The 21,559-nt window shown below is 38.3% G+C and overlaps 1 protein-coding gene across 2 annotated transcripts in view; it reads left to right on the plus strand.

Moving 5' to 3' along the window:
- Positions 1-21,559, plus strand: part of LOC132766704 (uncharacterized) — a 63,761-nt gene that overhangs the window by 26,000 nt on the left and 16,202 nt on the right. Inside the window, exons 5-9 of one of the 2 annotated variants that reach the window (XM_060761012.2) lie at positions 121-357; positions 2,889-2,966; positions 6,916-7,129; positions 12,072-12,280; positions 13,709-13,781. In XM_060761012.2, the coding sequence (XP_060616995.2) occupies positions 121-357; positions 2,889-2,966; positions 6,916-7,129; positions 12,072-12,280; positions 13,709-13,781 (811 nt within the window). The remainder of the gene's footprint in view (positions 1-120; positions 358-2,888; positions 2,967-6,915; positions 7,130-12,071; positions 12,281-13,708; positions 13,782-21,559) is intronic. The other variant, XM_060761013.2, reaches the window with a different exon arrangement.

Consider the following 21,559-nt stretch of genomic DNA (forward strand, 5'->3'; position numbering starts at 1 on the left):
GCAAGCAATTGAAAGATGTTTGTTTTAGAGCAAGGGCACCTGACTTGTTTTTGCCTGGGGGCCAAATAACATGTGGCTGTGATGTTTTCTTTGACATGATTTTATTCTATTTGATTCCAGGAGTTTGCAGCCATGGGGGAAGATTTTGATATGGTCTTTCTTGATGCTGATCAAAGGAGCCCTGCTGAGCACTATCGCTTTGTCATGGAGAACCATTTGCTGAGGATGGATGGGATGCTCTGCGTGAGGAACGCCCTCATGAAAGGACGTGGCTACCTGGAGAATACCGCAGATGAAAATGTATTAGATGTCAAAACACTGAATCAAGTAATTAATTCCGATCCTCGCACAGAGCAGGTTAGTGTGAAGCAATTAAGGCTGACGCTGATGCTATAATAGCTCTTCCACATTTTTTGGTAGAAGTGATGTGTTTGTTTAGGCCTTTACACCTGCTTCTTTCACTCAATGTATGCACAACCAGTAATCTATATTAAGGTTTTACTTTACTAGCAGAGAGCCTAACAGTCTTGTTAAGCTGAATTGTGACATTAGTTTCCACTCTCATCGTTCCATTGATAACAACAACAAATCAGATTTTACTTTGGTTTGTTTGCTCTACACTGCATTGCTACAGATCAGCTTTGGCCACTGCTTGCTATTTAGACTTGGGATGATTTATTTAATTTATATCCTGCCTTTCACCCAGTTTGGAAACCACCTTCAAAAACACAAATCATTTTTTAAAAATTCTTCATACAAAAATTTAATACAATTAAACCACCGTTGACTTAAAATCACAAATGTAACAAAATCATGATACTCCACCCACCAATAAAAATATTTCCCAAATATTCTGGTGAATTTTTCACACTAATGGGCAAATCTTACCTCCTTTCCCTAGGAAAGTGCTCACTTTGTCCCATTTTGCATGAACCTTGTTTTAGGAAGGGTATGGACAAACTGCAACAGGTTTAGAGAAGGGCAACATTAATTATAAGTGATATGGAGAACAAATGATCAGTTAAGGGCATATTGAAGACAAGACTTGATTGCACTAATGAAACATCTAAAACCTACCACAGAAAAGATGTTGAATGTGTATTTTCCGTTGCTCCAGAAGGTAGGAACAGGTCTAATTGTTTTCTGTTATGAGAGGGTAAATTTTTTATTGAACATTAGAATGAGATTCTTGACAATAAGAGAGGTTGGACAATGGTTTCCAAGAGAGCTAGTGGAGTGGGCATCTTCAAAAGGATTCTTGACAGCTGCCTGCTGGGATGCTTTAACTGGAGATCCTGCACTGAACAGGGAGCTAGACCTGATAGACAATGGGACTTCTTCCAACTCCATGAATCTGTGAACATGGTATGATGAAAATATTATAGTTTTTAGTTGCCATCACATAAATGATACAATTCATATCATAAACAAAACAATCAACTCCCATCAGCCCAAGAGTTGATCAGGCTGCTACTCTCATCAGCCCGAGATCTGGCTGGACTGCAACTTGTAGCTCTTCTTTTAAAATGGTTCAACCTTCTTAATGGGCTGCAACTTCCATCATCTCCAACATGCCTAGTAAAGAGGTAAGCCTTGCAAGTAGGTTGCTCCATCTGACCAGTTTGGAGGAGAACAATGCCCGCTGTCATGAGTAGGAATGATACGACTCTCTGGATGTGATGGAACTCACATCATCCTCTATCAAACCCCACCAGTATTTTAAGTTGGATCATGAATGGCATGTTACCAAGTTTGGTTCAGATCATTTGTGAGTGGGATTCATGCAGCTCTCTGGATGTGACTAGACTACAACTCCCATCATCCTCTGTCAGCCCCCCCCCCCAAACCCACCTCTGCCAGCATTTTTGTTGGTTCATGAAGAGGACACATAGCAAATTTGGTCCAGATCCCTCAAGCCATATAGGAGTTTTATTGATCAAATCCACTAACCAATCAACAAACAAGCATATTGTTTGATTTTTATATAAAGGGATATTAAGTATTTTGAAGATTGCTTAAGATTTCTCTGTGCCAGATACGAAGACTTCAATATACATGAGATTTATGCAGTGGGCTCCTGGTATTAGCTCGATTTTGGTTCCAGGATCTCCCATGGATACCAGAATCATAGATGCTGAAGTCCCACTAAAGACAATGGTGTAGTAAAATGGTCGCCTTTATATAAAATCAAGTTGATGATTGAATCTGTTCATACAATATCTGTTGATATGAGGGGCTGACTGTAAGATATTTAAAATATTAGGCGAAGTTCTCTCAAAATTATTACCATACTAACTTAAAGCTGTTGTTGAAATCCTACATGGGAGACATAGCTACAGTGATGTTGCTAGATTCATCTCCCTATCTGATCCTTCAAACTCAGGGGGCAGGGGCTGTTTCTGCTCTTTGCACTGTAGCTTACCAATGGGTTGGGTGGATGTGTCATCCTTCAATATCTCACTCAGCTGTGGCTGGTACAGCTACTTGGCTTTTAAGTTGAGTTTGAGGGGCATTTACAATAGCTTCAGTAGTGCCATGGTTGGAAATGTGAGCTACCTTCATGAGGTTCCAAATTTAGTTTATAACATTATAAATATTGAACTGGATTCCAGCTTGTGTTTCTTAGCCTATCATCCATGAACTCCTAAAATGTCTAATGGATTTCCCCCCTACAGTTTGCTTCTTGCTTACTTTGAAAATCATCAAAAATTATGTTATTAAACTATTGCTTTATTCTGAAAATGTTTTCAGTTGTGAGGGATACTAACTAACATACCCAATAAGGTAACCTGTGATTGTCAACCTTATTTTTAACACTTCTTTCAGCATCAGTGAAATTAAATTATGTTGTTCTAAGCATTTCCTGAACTGTGCTTTCATTCATTTAGGTAATTTTACCTGTGCAAGGAGGCTTGATGCTTATCCGAAGGCAATCTCTTTTCTCCGAAGGAGAGACTAGTCCAAGAGTACGTGTATGCATCTCTCAAAATAATTTGTTAAAACAGTAGCCCTGTTTTTTTATTGTATTTTACTATACATTCTTGTAGCTGACTTGCTAGTAAGGCAGACTTCTGTTTTCCTTCCCACTCAAATGTTTGTTTTGTTCTCCCATACCACCAGTTAGATAGGCATCACATGAAATTGAAATGTGTGGAAGTCCCACCCCCCCCCCCCTCTCTATATATAGCATACATCTAGCATGTGTGAGATTCAAATATGTGATTGATTTGCCTCTTGCCTTACTGTAGACCTTGGGTGGGTCAAAACGTTTTGCCTCCTGTGTCATAAAAATGTTATGAATGAACATATAACAACAGAAGTTGCTGAACTGTCCTCTACACAAAACCAGCATTCAACATAGTCACCATCAATTTGTACATGTTTGTGCCATTGTTTAATCCAGGCATCGAAACCATTTTAGAAAAATTCAGGGTTTTGCTTCATGACCTATGATTTTAAAGCTGTTTTAACCCTCCTACAGCCTTGATTTGGCCCCTTCTGACTTATTCCTGTTTGGACATTTGAAAAACAACCTATGTGGTTTCAAATTCAATAATGTGAATGACATTAATACAGCTTTAAATCATGGGTCATGAAGCAAAGCCCTGAATTATTCCAAAATGATTTGGATGCCTGGGTTAAATGATGGTGTAAATGTGTACAAATTGATGGTGACTATGTTGAAGGGTAATTTTGTGTAGAGGATAGTTCCGGTTAGGTTCTGTAGCAACTTCTGCTGTTATAGATTCATTCATAACATTTTCCTACAAGTTTTCATTACATTTGTTTTAAGTAAAATGTAAGGATTTATAGCAAAATGTGTACAATGTGAAGACATTATGTTACATAAATATAAGAATATATCTCTAATATGGATATAAATGTTCTTAAAACAATTAGAATGTGAGGGGGATGGGTTTGCATTAGTAAAAAGACTTTATGCCCAATCCACAAATTAGTTTTGAAGCATATTCTTGTTAAGTCCTTGTCAGAAAATCTCCCGGTAACTTGTTACATCTAAATATGTTAAATTTACTTTGGAATTTTAATAAAAGATCACATTTTTGGAAGAACAACATGGTTTGAACTGTAGAAATAAAAATGATTTTCCTAGCCTTCAACTTTCAACATTGAAATTAGGAAGTTGCTTCCAAGAAACCATGTTTACATTGCCATGACACAAAGGCAATTTTTGTGAATCCCTTCTAGAAATATTTGATCCACCTAATTCCTGCTTGCTAAGAGAGATGGTGCTTGGGTGTACTCAAAACAAAGAAAAGGCCAAAGGCAGTAATAAAGTTCCAGATAAAACTTATTTTATATTAAAAGAAGGAAAGCCTTATGAGTGTAATAAATAATCTGAAATTTATTTATGCTTCCACCAAGGAATGAATCCCTCCCTATGCTTCATCTCCACAGTAATACAAAGCCTTGAAGATAGCTTCTGCATATGCTTGCAAAGGACCTTTTACCTAATAGTTTTCTAAAGTACTAGGTTGCTTGTGGGGTGTACCTAGATGTGCTGACATACACATACAGACTCGATTCCTACTTTTAAATCAACATGTACAGATTTGGAGAGGAAGGTAGCACAATGCTGCTTTGTGCTTTCCCTTCAGATAATAAATTATCCATTGTGGTTGATTTCCCATCCTGGATTATGAGCTGCTAAAAACAGTTCATTGGGATTTTTTCTCCATGGCTTGGTGTTCCTATCAGCCATAAAATATAAACTGCCAATACTTGTTTTTGTAACCTACCAAAATGAGCTAAACTTAAGCCGTTATCAGTGATATTCTTTTGCTGTAGCTCAGCTTCTCACTACTCTTAAATTAAATCACTGACCCTGGAATAATTTATCAATCACATTAATTAACAATGAAATTAATATGGAAGTTGCTTCCAGTGCCGGGAAAGTGAAGTCTCAAATTACCAAATGACAACTGTTTCCTGCCCCCTTGTCTTAAATGCAAGTGGTATGTTTTTTAAAAGGAAAGTCAAGGAGCAGTCTTGCAATCCCTAGAAGAGCTGGTATGATAATGCCATTCCACTAGCAACGTGGGGGAATGGGTCATTTTCCAGTTATTTCCCAGTAGGGAGAAGCTCTGTCACCACTGTCCTGCCAGAGATGGAGGCCGGAAATGATCATTCTGGATACCTCTTTGGAAACTAAAGATTCATTGGATCCTCATCTCCATCAGCCCCCTCTCACATTGACAATGACTTTGATAGATCTGGGCATGGTGACACATATTATGGTTACTTTCCACACTTTATCTAGACCTACCTTTGCATACTATTCAGAAACTGCAATGGGTCCACATTCCTGCAGCTAGAGTCCTGGCTGGATCTGATTACAGGGAACACATAATTCCCACAAGGCAGCAGCTTCACTGACTAGCATTCCATCTCTGGGCAGAAATCAAAGAACTCATTATGACCTTTAAAACCTTATCTAGCCTGGTCTAAACCATTTGAAATACTGGATCTCCATTTAGATGTCCGAGGGAGCATTTTATCTTGGTTCCACCTCAATCACAAGCATTTTTGGTGAGAACTGGTAAGACAGCTTTCTTTGTGGATGCTCATAAGCTATAAAACATCCTCCAATGTAATGCTCAATTGCCCCCACTTTTGGTTTCTTTGCAATGACATTTTTATATAGGCACCTAACTAATTCTGGCAGAAGGCTATTTTACTGGAGTGCTTTTTCTCTTTTATTATGTTTTATGTGTGTTTTGAAGTGTTTTAATCAAATTCTTTATTTTTAAACTTTTGTATTTGTAAGATATCAATTACAGTATATATTCTTTTAATTTCTTGTAAGCCAACTTGGTTCCTATGTTCGGAGAAATATGGGGTATAGTTACAATGAATGAATAAATAAAATAAAACATGCATTGGGGAATGTTACTGTTTCTAACAATGGCTGATGACGCTGATGCCAGTGGGACAATGAATCCCTTCTGGGTTCAGCATCTTAGATAGTTTTCTTAAATTCTGGGCTAAAACCTGGAGTGGATTCATCACTCCATTGGCATTGCAACCAATAGTTGGAACTTACTCCTTCCCTCCTATTTGAATATATGGCAGGGAGAGATGGAAGAGGTCAAAGGGGGAATATATCTCAGCTGGTGACCTCCGTGCAAGCTCTCTCTGTAGCATCTCCTCTTTAACTGTTCCATTTTTGACAGCCCAGTTCTCAAACAGAATGTAGCAGCCAGAAGACAAAATATTTTGGGTGGCAAAATGAAGAGTTTTGGGTGCTCATACAGAAAGTAAATTGGGGATCCATATGCCGCTAAGCACAATTTATTGTTCTTCAAAGTGTAGAGTACTTGCCCTATGCCTACTCAATGGGCAAATAGTTGATAATAGTCACTTGGGAAGTTTACATAATTTTTAAAAAACTTTCTACATCATGAGTTTTCAAATTTGAAAGCCACATTTACTTACTTGCTTACTCATTTGCTCCCTCCCTTTCTCCAATGAGTTCAATGTGGTAGATAGACTCTCCTCTTCTGAGAGAGAGCAGCTGTAGAAATGGTTGAGGCAAACCATTCTGGAAAACACTCAACAGAGAACCATAACCTGAGGCAATAAGACCTTTTAGACTGAATTTGCAAAGGATTTAACTGCATTGTGTATAGTTTCTTTGCTGAAGGCACTCGAGTACTTTGTTCTAGCTATTTATGAAGCCTTCCATAACAAATGAAATGCTTTTGAATCATGCAAAAATTTCTGTACTTGAAATCTATGGTTAATCCACATGGGGGCAGTATGTATACAGTCATTTCTTGCAAAGGCTTGTTGAGATTTCTTACCACAGGAAGGCAAAAAAACCCATCTTAATATGTTTTCTTGAAAAAGTTCCTCCTTTGTGCCTCAATGAACTTTCTGTTTCTGCTCCCAAAGGGTGTAGCGAAAGATGAAGTGTTTTGGGGCTACCGTGGACATCGCATCCTTGACCGCCTGCAACTAGATGGAAAAGTCGCATATGTCACTGGTGGAGGCCAGGGGATTGGGCGAGCCTTTTGCCATGCATTGGGTGAAGCAGGTGCCAAAGTTGCTGTTGTGGATCTGGTACCTGCAAAGGCAGCTGCAGTGGCACATGAGCTAAGCCTCAAAGGTATGGAATGGAGAAAAACTGGAGAAAGTGTTCTATTTCTCATTCTCCCACTTAAAAAGAAGTCATACTCTCTGTAACACAGATTTTAATGACTAGAGAAACTATATTGAACATAATCATTTTTTGAACTACAAATCCTCTTCTAATCTTAAAGTATAGTGGAGGGCAAACCACTTTTCCCATAGCATGCAATTATCATTAAATACATAGAGTGTTACAAAGGAAATTTATACTTAGGCGTCACTTCCACATTTTTAATGTAGCTTACTACCAAATTTGTACACAGGATAAATTGCATGCAGCTCTTTTCTTTTTAATTATTTGACATTGCTTGATCATTGGGCATATGTCTGATTGATAATTCCTAAGACACCCAACTGCATAGGAGTCTTGGTATCCAAATAGTCTCATCATGTCCTGGGATTGATGTTCTGAACCTCCCAATTCTTTCATCCAGTTGTCATTGTTCTTATATTTGTCAAAAAAAATGACAGATATCCAGAGATGTTTTTTCCTGAATAGTCCCCACAGAATTATCTATACCTGTTGATCTTTTTGCCTGGAAATGCAAACAGAGAATTCATATGTCATACAATGCAACTAACTCTCTGTCACCCATTTTTTCAGCTGCTTTTTAAAAATACAGTAGGGTCTCACTTATCCAACATAAATGGGCTGCCAGAATGTTGGATAAGCTAAAAGGTTGGCTAATAATAAGAAATTAAGGGAAAGCCTATTAAATGTAAAATTACATTATGATTTTATAAATTAGGCACCAAAACATCATGTTTTACAACATATTGACAGAAAAAGCAGTTCAATCCATGGTAATGTTATGTAGTAATTACTGTATTTATGAATTTAGCACCAAAACATCACAATGTATTGAAACAGCTGTAGATTCGGGCGGGAGGGAGACTGTGTTGGATAATACAGAACACTGGATGAGTCAAGGTTGGATAAGCGAGACTCCACTGTAGTCCAGTTTTTTCCTCTTCCTCCCATTTTCCTGCCTGCTACTCAGCTTATTCCAGTTACCACAAATGGAGTTCAAAGTACAAAAATAGTTTGCACAATAGTTAATTCAGCAAGAAGGAGAGTAGAGATATAATCTTCCCCTTCCCAGTACAACAGGCATGAGCAAACTTCGGCCCTCCAGGTGTTTTGGACTCCAATTCCCACAATTCCTAACAGCAGGTAGGCTGTTAGGAATTGTGGGAGCTGAAGTCCAAAACAACTAGAGGGCTGAAGTTTGCCCATGCCCGCAGTACAATGTGGCAAAAGCAAACCACTACAGTCTTTCATCGCTTGTGTGTTGCTCTCATTAAAAACCTCTGCCATCCTACTACCCTCTGATATTTCTTGACTACATATGTCCCAGTTTTCATCTGTGACATGTTGGAGAGTACAGTATGTGCCTGATAGTGAAGAATAGGCACATACTATAGGCATCATGATCCATTATGGCAAATACAAAGCATGAAATCTGTAATTTTTGCAGTCCCCCGGAGCCATCAGAAACAAAACACCTTGCTTCTTGGGCTTCTGGCCTGAAGTCCAAAACACCTGGAGGGCTGAAGTTTGCCCATATTTGATCTAGATTCAGAAGTAGAACAGTTGCTGAGAAAGAAAGAAATGAAACTGCTGAAAGAGGTTTCTTGGAATGGACACTCAATCTGAGATGTTTTTAGCACCAAAAGTGGGGGTTGCATGGATTTTTTTCCTTGTATGAATCTATCCTTGTTTATCCCTTGCCCAAACTTTTCTAAATTCAGCAGCTTAATTTTGAAGGAATCAAAACCTGGGGCATCCTTAGTTGTGGATGTGATACTTGGCGAATGCCATTGTAAGCCCTTTCTGTGCTGTTCAGCGTTTTCTTTTCCAAGCATGGTTTTGGGAAGATGCTTCATAAGATCCTATTTAGGTCTGTAATGGAGAGATCAGAGATAGAATTATTGTTTTGTGGAAGGAGTAGGGAGGAAGCTGACCTGCAGGCTAAAAGATATTCTGCACAATAACACTGCTTTTAAGGTGAGTTTTCTAAAGGCACTGCATCAACCCTTTGTTGGTAAACAAGGACTAACATAGCCTAACTGTATGCCTGTTGCCTAGCAGAGATGAGTCAGCCCGGAAAGCAAATTACCCTATATAGAATTCTTCACTGGGGTACTTGAAGAAAAAATAACATACAATGAGGCATGACTGACGGGAACAGAGGAGAGCAATCTTTTGTTAACAGGTTCTATATAATACACATCAATCAGCCAGAAAAAGAAGGTGTTCCATACAATAAATCATGTGTCAGCTATGGCATTTAAGACTTTCCTAACAAAGTACAGCCAAACAGAAACTCTGCTCTCTTTCATATTTATGCCATCAAAGGACACATCATTGGCTGCATAGCCACAACAAATTGAGGCCAGTTTGAATCATTCAGTGCCAGTTTATTACCTTCATATGAATTGTATTTTTAGCAAATGCCCTTCGAAATCATTTTAATGTTGTTGCCTCTATAAAATAATAGTGTAGCCTCACAAGGGGACATGGATCTATGGCATACTGGTCTGCTCATTTTCTCATGTTGAGACAACAACTATCATGAAAGGATCTTTGGCCTCTAACTTTTGGTTTGTCCCCACTGTTATCTTCCCTGAGGCTATCTAAATATTGTGAACTGCATATATTTTCTAGCTCCAGCTTGCTCATTAAAACATATAAGCGTGTGCATCACACAATTCAGCTCAAACCAAGAGAAAGGCTCATTTGACACCGGTCTTGACACCAAGCTGAGATTTGGAAATCTGAAGATTTGTGCTTCCCACTGACTGTTGCTGAGAATCAAAGAACAATTAGCACTTTGTTTATCAGAACTGTATTTGCAGGCATAAGTAGCTCTTTAGGAACAATCTGCATCTGTGAAACTTTAAACAAATAAATGCAGTAACTTTAAACAAATACATGTGGAAAACCCCAACATTTTTTAAAAAGCAAATCTTGATTTAGTGCAGTTGCAGAACCACTTGTGCAAAACTGCACAGGAACCAACCTCTGGACTAACTCTAGTGCTCTCGAGAAGCCTTGTGCTAGTCCAATGCTAGTTCACTTACCTTACACTAGTGCAATGGCATAACTGCATACCTAAAAATGAATCCACATGCATTGTTCATACTGATCCTGACAATGCAACCCAGGAATAAACAGAGGGCAACAAAGGTGAAACATATTTTCTGACCAGTATGGATGGGCTTTCAGCTGTTGTTCACTCTGGCTTGGGGATTGTGAAGGTGTAAAAAAAGTAACTTTCCCAAGATCTGTGGAAAGTACAGTTTTGAGAAAGTAAATGCCCCTTTTCACACTGCAGTATGAAGACACAAATTTGGAGTCTTAACCTTGTTTCCTAAAAACAGATGCAAATGTATGATTTGAATGCTAATGCTCAGTCACTTCAAAAACATCTTGCAAAATCTGGGTATGGAACCTCAAGAGTTTTGTATTGATCTTGTCCTTGTGAGGTCAGATATTTATATTCTCAGATACATTTACAACCATTTTTATTACTGGGACTCTTCCTTCAACTCATTCTTTTTACAAACTGAAACTATTCTTAGAAGACTCAAGTTTATGTCTGAACAGAAGCAACAAATATTCAAACGCTTGAGCCAAAGGGTGGCAATTGTGATAATTTGCCAGTAGATGGTGCAGTGTTCAAAGATTCCACCAGAATCAAAAAGGTTGGATGAAATTGGTTATGTGTATAATGCATTTGATATAAGTACAGACTCATTATTGTTCGTTGACCTTTAAAAAGAAAGAAATAAAATTTTAAAAGGCAAGTTTGACCACCAGTTTCAGGAGGAAGGGATATATATATATATATATATATATATATATATATATATAGGTGTGTGTATATGTATGTATGTATGTATGTATGTACGTGTGTGTGTATATGTATATATATATAGCAAGGATTCATATGTTTGCCCACTGTAGGTTTAATTTCCCTTATCCAGTAATCCAAACTACCCAAAACCCCAATTTTTTTGTTTTATTTATCATGTCAGGAGCAGACCAAACAGTTGCATTGCATTTTTTGATAAACAAACAAACAAACAAACAAACAAACAGAACACAAAGTTTGCAAGCTTGGTAGCTGATTAAACGTCTTTTGTCCATTTGATTAAATGTCCAATTTTTTTGTTGTCAGCTTTCCACTTCCACCTTTAGGGAAAGTGAGCTAGTCACACATTGAGAGCCCACTGAGTTTTTCCTCAAGGAGTCCTGAAAGGGGGCAGAGAAGAGAAGGAAGGGAGACAGGAGTTCTTTTACACAAGCCTCCTGTAAAAAGCAGATATCCCAAATGTTTCCATGCTCATTTTCTACCCAGTTAATGGCAGTATGTGTCATGGCAGACAACCTAGAAATAGGCAAGCATAGAATGATTCCGTTGGCCATCAATTCTATCCAGCCCAGATGAAAAAGACTCACATGATGGCAAAATCTCCTCCTTTCCTGGTGCTTTACAAAAGGGCAGAAATACATGGGAAAATGTCTCGGAGGTCTTCTCTTCCCTGCTATCCCTCATTCACTATGTATATGCAGATGCAGGTATTCCAAAATCTAGAAAAAATCCCAAATCCAAAAGCTTATTTCCCAAGTCTTTTGTGAGAGAATTTGGAAATATGTTACTATCCATCCCACATAGGTCATAGCTTGCAGCCTCAATGCTATACATCTGTAAACATGTTATCACTTCTTTGAAAACCTGTGGATAGTAATTTCTAATAATGATGTGTTTAGTGAAAGATTTATATAATCTGAAAAGAAACCACAGTATATTATTTTTCATAACACATTGTAAATTGGGATGGGGTGAATATATTGTTCAACCAGAGGAAGGAATACAATACGTTTTCTGTTTGTTTGCTTTTATTTTAATTAGGGATACAAAGCATGGCTGTTGTGGCAGATGTAAGCAAGCCAGAAGATATCCAGAAGATGCTTGATAAAGTTGTGACTAAATGGGGCACAGTCCATATTGCATGTAACAATGCAGGGATCAACATGAACTCCCCGAGCGAAGATACTTCTCTGGAGGAATGGGACAAAACTTTTAATGTGAATTTACGAGGCTTGTTTTTATGCTGCCAAGTGAGTATTGCATCCTCAGTGTTGTATATAAATATGTCCCTCATTTTTGAACAATGGCAAACAATTTTGGCCCTCTCAGACACTATCTTGGCAAATTCACAAAGTCTAACAACAATAATATGTCATCATCATTTACTCTATTAGTTACTACCATGTTGCAAATCCTCAATTATTTTGTCTTTGCATTTGAAGATAAGTAATTAATGTAGTTTTCTTCCTGTTGCTAGAGAAAATGAATATTTTTACAGGGTATCATTTCACTATTCAAGTATTCTGAAATATTCAAGATAATTTTTGTGTGCAAACAACAATGTGGCTTTTTTTGTGCAAAATCCACACTTCCTTGCATAAATACATTTCCAGCACAAAAAATGTTGTGTAAAATCTCTCTCTGTGTGTAGGTGAGGCACAAAAAGCCACACGTTTCCTTGGACTGAAAAATCCTCTGGAATACTTTGGTATATTTGGATACTGAGAGGAAACTGTACAAAAGTCATGCCGCTCTATTATTCTTCCTGACAGGGCTTCATGACTGTCAGACTGTCATTTTGATTGGGATATGAATACTAGAGAATATTCTTTCCACCCCTATTACCATTACTGCTGTATTGCTTCAGAGCCACCTCAACACATCAGAATAGTGGCTCTAAATTGTAGCAAGTTCAGGACATTGCAGCAAAAACATGTACAAAAGCATAGTTCAGCAAAGAATGTAGCATCCCTGTTACTTTCTGAAGACTTAAGAGGTGTAGACCAAGTGATTATTTTCAAAAGGCGCTTGAATAGTTAATGCTAAATGTACAATTAATTGTCATGTGATTTTGGAATATTTGCATTTGCATAATGAGATATGTATATATTTCGTCTAAACATGAAATTAATGAATGTTTCATCTATACACATAGCTTGAAGGCAATTTGATACAGTTTTTTTAAAAAAGTTGTGTGTGAAACCACTGAATGTAAAGGTGGATTATTTCAAATTTTGACTTTCTGGATAAGAGAAATTCAACCTGTAATAACAACAACTATGTGATCTTATTGAAGCTTACCTTCTCCTACCTCACATAACTGTTTTGCCAGTAAGAAAGGGATTCAAAAATTTCTGCATAAGATCCATAACTGCTGACAAGAAGGAGATGATAAACAAATAAAAATAACAAACCAACACATCATGCTTAGATCAGAAGTCTACTATTTTGCAATTTGCCTTTGGAAGCCCCTTCAGAGGAGAACTAAAGTGGTCATAGAAACTTTCCTGCCTGAACCATCTTTTTTCATATCAAGTTTTTACATCAAGCACTTTAGAGAAGGGGAAAATTACTTAGCACATAAACTCTTCTGAAAAGTGAGGACTAATTTATTATCATGTCATTATTAGCAGAATCACAAAAGGGGTCACTGGTCCCTCCTTTAATTTCTATCACAGGCTGCAGGCCGCATTATGCTGAATCAAGGATATGGGAAGATAATTAACACAGCATCTATGGCAAGTTTAATAGGTGAGTGATGAGAGCTAACAGTTGTGCTTCAGAATCCATATTTTAATTACTACTGATGCTATTTGAATCAATTAAACCTGTATTGCACAGAAGTAAATCACTGACATTTTGTATTAGGGAAAATGTACTACAAAATTTTTATTGATATCATTTTTCAACATTTATCTGTCCTCTCCATTTTAGAGCACTTATTACTCTTTATAGAAAAGGTGGGGTTAAAGCTCCCTGAAGCTGACACGTTTCATTATGTAAGAATGGTTTCGGGTATAATCCACCTCCGCAGTTAAATGAAAGGCATATTCTTCCTTTCAGTATTTATAGGGCATCCTAAAGAATTTACTTCCTCTGTCAGGGGATGCTATAAGTAACACTCGGACTCATGTCCTATGCATTAGTCAGTAGATATTTCCACCTCATAATTTACCTGCATGCGGGTGGGGGGAGAAAGCCAATGTACATTTTATGCAGAACAAAGCACAGACAGAAGTTGAAAGGAGTGTAAACAGTTGGATTTGAGGAGGTCGTGAGCAATATAGACTCCGTTTTGCCCCTAAAGTATTTTACAGAGATTATCAAGTAGTAATGCTATGATATGTCCAACAAGCTCTACAAATGCCCATCTCCTTTCTCTTCAAATTTCTCAATGTTTTACAAGGCAGTGAAGGGAGAAGGTAACAGTGGTTGTGACATTGAATGAGCCATGGACAGTAGTAATAGTAATAATAATAATAATAATAATAATAATAGTAATAATACTTTATTTCTAGACCGCCCTCTCGCCCCGAAGGACAGTTTACAGACACAAAACAAAAAGGCAAACGTTCAATGCCTCAAATGAATACAAACACATCGAAATATTATTATTGTTGTTGTTGTTATTATTATTAAACTTTATTTATACCCCACCGCCATCTCCCCTCAGGGACTTGGAGCAGCTAACATGAGGCCAGGCCCGACAAATAAAATAAAATACATACAGCAGATAATAATGCAAATAAAATACAAACAATAAAAGAAAAACCACACAATGGGATAAAACACAGGGTATAAGGTAAGGTGAAAAATTAAAACAAGGGTTGAACAAAGTAGGCTGGGCCAAATGCAAGGATAAAAACAGGGGAAAATTGGGTGAGATGGGAGGAGATATGGATGAGAGATATGGATGGGACAAACTGTGGGGTTTAATTTCTCCTCTAGGGGATGAGATAAAGTGAATCGAGAGGACAAGTTTATGATGGAACAAGATAATGCACAAGAACAACAGTAATCTTACAACAAAGAATTAAGCATCGAGATGAAAATAATAAAAAGCAATCCAATAAGACATAGTAAACTAAAATATGAGTAAAACATTACAACATATACCCTAAAAGCAATGATTATACTATCATGTGGCAGACAGCTGAATGGCTCAGAAGGCTGCCATTCCTGGAGAGATGTTTGCTCAGATTTTTAAAAAAGGTTTTTATTTGTGATTTTTATTATATTTGCCATCTTTTGTGGTACTTCATCTATGGTCTATCCCAGGTGATGCCACTGTGTACCTTTTTTATTATCTTCCCATGCAAAAAACGTTTCCTGCAGGAACATGAAATGATAAAAAAGAGTCTGGGAAAGAAGAGGAAAGGACAGATGTTACCATATATATTAATGTATAAATCAACTGAGTATAAGATGAAAATTGCCAGAATTATGGATTTTGATATGACCCATGGATGTTGAGGGACATTCTTTGGAGAAGGGACAGCATCAATGTTCACCGCCCCTGACCATTACTGTAATTCCCGAGTCCAGGCATTCAAAGAGGCCACAGCAATGCTATGGCAGAGAGAGCAAAGGGAATTGGTGCTTATTTTTGGTTCTCCTGCAAGGGACCAAGCTCTCACCTTTTGCCACTTCACTCAGAGAAGGGATAGTACTCATTTGTGCATATGTCAACCCAGGCTTTTGAGTTGATGTTTTTACTAACATCTAGACTTATATAGGTTAAGCATAGATTGTGCTAAGCTAGCTGTGTCCAGGGAGCATTTTCAAACAGCATGGGAGTAAAGGCACTTAAAATACAATCTCCTTGAAATCAGAAGTGGTGTGCCTCTCAATTCCACTGTTCTATGTGCATAATGATTCAGAGAAAGCTGCAGAACTTTCCAGGATGGAAACAGGACTCTGATATATCTCCTATGTTATTACTCAGGGAATTTGATGAATATGTTTATCTAGAGCAGTGGTTCTCAACCTGTAGCTCCCCAGATGTTTTGGCCTTCAATTCCCAGAAATCCTAACAGCTGGTAAACTGGCTGGGATTTCTGGGAGTTGTAGGCCAAAACATCAGGGGAGCCACAGGTTGAGAACCACTGATCTAGAGTTTGGGAATGTTATACTCTAAGACTGCAATTCTCAGAAAAATCCAGATATTGCCTTTCTGCCTGCAGCTCTTCTTAATGTCATCACTTATGGCCTCATCAGATGGGGCTTTCTTTAGCGGCATATGCTGGTTCTACCATAGTATACCCATGGAGACTGCTGGTTCCCATCCCATGATGCAGAGGAACTACCGGCAAGGTGCCATGGGTAAACTAGTGTGGAACTGGCATGTGCTGCAGCAGCAGCAACATGAGAGCCATCCCGTGCTACACCAGAAGCAATGGGGAAAGCCATATGGTCAATGCTTCCCCCATGGAATCGACTTGCTGGTAAACCAGGCAATGTGGGACATGGGGTGATGGGTTCCTCATGCCCCTTGACAGATAGTGCTGGATTGCCATGATCTGTGGCCCATATGAAGAGATCCTTAGTTTTGAACATTCTGACTATGTCATATCTGCTTCTGCTCCAGAACTACTGAGCCATGCCAATAGCACAACTTTTCTAAGCATTAGAAAATATAAAGGGCACCCTCAGCTGTTTCACACCCTCTATTCATAGCCTATGATTTCACCTTAACTAATATGGTTTCATTCTACAGAATGCAAGGATTTACAGTTTATGTAGGGGGTGCTTGGGTGCTTGGAAATCTCACCCGGAGAACTCCAGTGTATCACGAAACTAGAAACCCCAGGTTGCAGCCATGGTCTTAGTAGTTAAAGTGGAGTCATTGAGTTTTAGTTGTGTAGTATGTAGCTATGATTGGGTCTCCAATATTTCTTACTCACATTTTTGTACCTGTCCTTAAAGTCTTTGCAGCCTTCTGAACCGCTCTCTTGCTTACATTCAGCCCGGTTTGGCTCCTGTGCTTGTTTGTGACCTTTCAGGCCCCAACCTTGGGCACATAGTTGGCTGTGCATGCCAGCTGGGCTCTCTTGCCTTTGCTCTAATAACAATTGTTATATTTAATGGTTTTTGCCAACAGGTGTCCCCACTAGTGCTGTTGTTTCAGCAGCACCGTCGCCAAAGAGCCAATAAACTATTGCAACATATGGAATGAAATCCCAACTGCTGAGCTAATCTGGAAGGCAGTTACATGCTGGTGAATTGAGGCCCATGTAACAAAAATTGATCAATTACACAAATTAAGCATAGCCCTTTAGGAATTTGTTTTATTGGTCTGGACATCTGTTGCAGGATTGTCCAAATCCAAAAATCAAATGGTGCCTATGAGCTGCCAAGTTAGGCCAAAAAATAAAAAAATAAAAAATCCAGTAGCTATAAAAGTACAACTGAAAAGCTCGATATTAATATTATGTCCATCTGCTGAATGTTACATAAATATGCCGTCTTTTTTATTTTCCTTGGGAATAACATTTATTTTTACTATGCCCAGTTTGACATTCTATGACATTCTGTTCAGTTTATTACTTAGCAACTTTAACTATTTCTTCAAGAGAGGGGGGAAAGGCATTTGTAATGTTGCTGTTCATTTTTTTCAAGTGCTTTTACCAGCTGTTTCACTTATGGTTACAACACTAGCAAAGCTGACACTTGCCCGACTGTAAGGAATTTTTGCAAACAAAAATAAAATGCAAATAAACACACACACACAAGTTTCAGTTTAGGAATAGAATACAAATTTTACAGATCAATTTAAACTATAGTATTGCCTGCATTTTTAGTAATTTACAAGCCACAATGATAATTCCAATACTTTTCCTAGTGTAAAGTCTGAGGTGAACAGTGAAATAAACTTTGTGTTGTGCAGTGTTTGAACGATGCCTAGATGCATTCTACATGTCAATCCCATTTGAATTAATGGAATTGAGGTTCCATAGCAGGATTATTCAACATGGTGTTCTGCATATATATATGGGACACACAGTTTGTTTAGACTGGTAGCTAGTAATATATTGAGAAAGAAGGGAATGAAAGAGACATCAAATATGTGGGCGATGACTTCACACATATTTGTTCAATATAAATTGGTGAGCCCTATAAAATTAAAATTAAATTAAAATTAAATTAAAATTAAATTAAAATTAAATTAAAATTAAATTAAAATTAAATTAAAATTAAATTAAAATTAAATTAAAATTAAATTAAAATTAAATTAAAATTAAATTAAAATTAAATTAAAATTAAATTAAAATTAAATTAAAATTAAATTAAAATTAAATTAATAAAATAAAATAAAATTAATGGTGCTTCATGCAATCATGCTGGCTACATGACCTTGGAGGTGTCTACAGACAACGCCGACTCTTCAGCTTAGAAATGGAGATGAGCACCAACCCCCAAAGTTGGATATTACTGGACTTAATGTCAGGGGAAAACCAAACCTATAACATTAAAATGGTGGCTTCCTGATTGAAAGATAACCTGCTCATTTATTTGGGGCGGGAGTGGAAGTCATTAAACAGTATGAACAGCAGAATGGCCATAGCAGCTCAATTGTTGCTTGTCTTTAATATTATGTGAATGAAAACAAAGAAAATAATTTAATCATTGGTGGACCAGTCATGTGAAGGCCCTTCCAGACAGGCCCTCTACCCCAGGATGTAATCCCAAATTTTCCATTTATCCCATATTATCTGGTGGTGCGGACTAATATAATCCAGTTAAAAGCAGAAAACCTGGGATCAGATCCTGGGATACAGGGCCTCTCTGGAAGGGCCCTGGGTCATTTGGCATTTGGTTGACTGGGGTCTAGCATTTTGCTTAGTAGGAGAGCACTACTATAGTCCCAGGTTCAATTATTTCTTCTGGGTTCAAAGTGAATACATTGCTTTGTTGCAACGTGTTTGATGGGATCTAATTGGCCTGTTTTACTTACTGCCATTTCTGCATCCCTGACTTTCAATTTTTTTTTTTGTATTTTTGAATCAGATGTGGGCACACTAAGGCCTTGGAATTACATGTGTCTCTGAGACTTGTTTTATGGTCCTTAATCCACCCAAATTGCCTGGACTAAGCCTTTCCTCACCCTTGACTCTATTTTTGGAGAGATGTTGGATTCTCTCCCTTTTAAATAGCCGACCTTCCCTCTATTTTTCAACATAAAAATGTTGGGGGTTAAACTTGGCAAATTTTCTTTCTCCCTTCTTTTTTCAGCATTTCTGGAGATTTTTTGATGCCAAAAATGATAGTGGGACCAATTTCTGTTGCTAGCTCATGTCTTATATTATAGGAATACTATGTATTGTTTTACACTGAATTGATATAAGTCAGCTTGAGTGACAGGTGCCCTGTTAAGCAGTTAGACAATTTAGGATGATAGATACACTGTTTGTGATGGATTAAGGGTTCGCCATGCCTTTCCCATCCAAAATTGAAATGGCATATTTGTAAACAAGGATTGCTTCTGCATCTTCCACCTTGAAATCAGGCAGCATCCCCATCTGTTCTTGGTATGACACTTCTCAGACTGCACAACTCCTAATCCCAACTGACCCTAGCCAAAAAGACCATATAAAATTAATGTAAGCAGATCCGTGTTTAGTAAATTAACTGTTAGCTCCATAAAGATGCGACTTGTTTATTGCCTCTAGTCCTCCCTTCTGTGATGCGAATGTGTTTGTGTGTGGGTTCTTTATTTAGACTGGAAAGACTAGACGTGATGATGTTCACTATGGAGGAAGATACAAGTATCTCTTAGACATTAGAGCTGGACACTTTCACCCTTTCTAGCATGGAAATATGTTTTAGCAGATTAATAGATTATTTTCTGGATCAGAGCCTAGATCTGCAAAGGGCTGCTGCAAGGCAAGAAAATCCTACATACAATAGCTGAAGGAGGGCATTGGAAGTTCTTTCATGTCCCAAATCTTCTGTTGGATGACTCCAGGTAGCAGAAAAACTACTTATTCTTTTTCAGATTTGGAAAGAGAACACTGGGATGTCTGTCTGTCTCTGACTCTCTTTTGCTTACGGGTAGACAAAGTGCATATGACCACATGCGATTGAACTAAAATTCTCAGGACTTTATTAAATGCCTTCACTCAAATACTTATCAGATGGCTGCACCCAAAGACAGGAAGATTAACATATTTCCAACCAGAATAAATTTGGCCTTGTGCTTCCTACATTATGCTTCCTACATTGATGGTGATGTTTCTGAAAACTTGTTCCCTTTTTATTGGACAGCTCTTCAAAAGAATATCACTACAATTTCCCCTAGTATTGTTTACCTTTGCTGGCATTGTCCATCCAGAGTCTTGGGCCAGTGGGACTACCTATAGGTACCTATTTGTATGAATAATAGTCTGAATTCAGGCCCCTAACTGGGCTTGAATTCAGGCTCTTATTCGTACAAAGCACCAACTTTGCTACTGAGAATTGGTCCTTATGCAAGGGCGGCTCAACCCATTACGCAAAGTAAGCATTTGCAGTATAGTTGATTTTGCCCAGGGGTACTCTTGGGGGAAAATAGACCTTGACATATGCAAGTTGTAGTTTACTGGGATGTATAGTTCACCTACAATCAAAGAGCATTCCAAACTCCACCAATGATGGAATTGAACCAAATATGGCACACAGAACTTCCACGACGAACAGAAAATATATATCAGTGATTGGTTTGGGGGGGGGGGGGCAAAATACTGTTTGTTTACCATTGAAAATAACCTAGGGCCACCTCTGTCCTTATGTTTAAAAAGTTTGAAAAACTGGGCATACCAACTAGGGGATTCTGGGAGTCATAGTCCGCTCAAAAACGTTATGTGAATGCAATCTTCCAACATACACTGTCACTCTGGCCAGGCTTCATAGGAACTCTGTTTTGTATAGAACATCCTGTATTTGGGATCTTAAAGTCAGGTGCCCTATTGGAATGATATGACATGCTCCAAATCCTGTAGTTGAGAGCAAGCACTAGTCACGCTGCTGGGCAGGGGCATATGCTGCCATTATGGCTGGTATAATTGCTTCTCCTCCTTTCTGTGGATCTGGGTGGACACTGAACAGCAGATTAAAGTTCTCATTTGATGAAAGTTGTTCTGCCATCACAAGACCTGCATGAGTTCTCAGCCATCTCATGAAAAACTCCCCTCTCAGAAGTGGAATTATCTGAAATGCTCCAAAAGCACACAAAACTTTTGCGCCAGCTGCGCCAATATCTTGGGAAGTCAGACTTGGCCACAGTGGTCCATGCTCTCGTTACATCCGGGATAGACTACTGCAATGTGCTCTAGGTGGGGTTGCCGTTGAAGATGGTTCGAAAGCTTCAAATAGTCCAATGAGAGGCAGCTAGGTTAATAACTGGGGCGGCATACAGGGAGCACACTACTCCCATGTTACATCGGCTCCAATTGTGCCTGTTTGCTACCGAGCACAATTCAAAGTGCTTGCTTTGGACTATAAGTCCCTAAGCGGCCCCGGCCCAGTTTACCAGTCTGAACTCATCTCCTTTT

The sequence above is a fragment of the Anolis sagrei genome, chromosome 2 (assembly GCF_037176765.1).
Source record: "Anolis sagrei isolate rAnoSag1 chromosome 2, rAnoSag1.mat, whole genome shotgun sequence".
NCBI lineage: Eukaryota > Metazoa > Chordata > Lepidosauria > Squamata > Dactyloidae > Anolis > Anolis sagrei.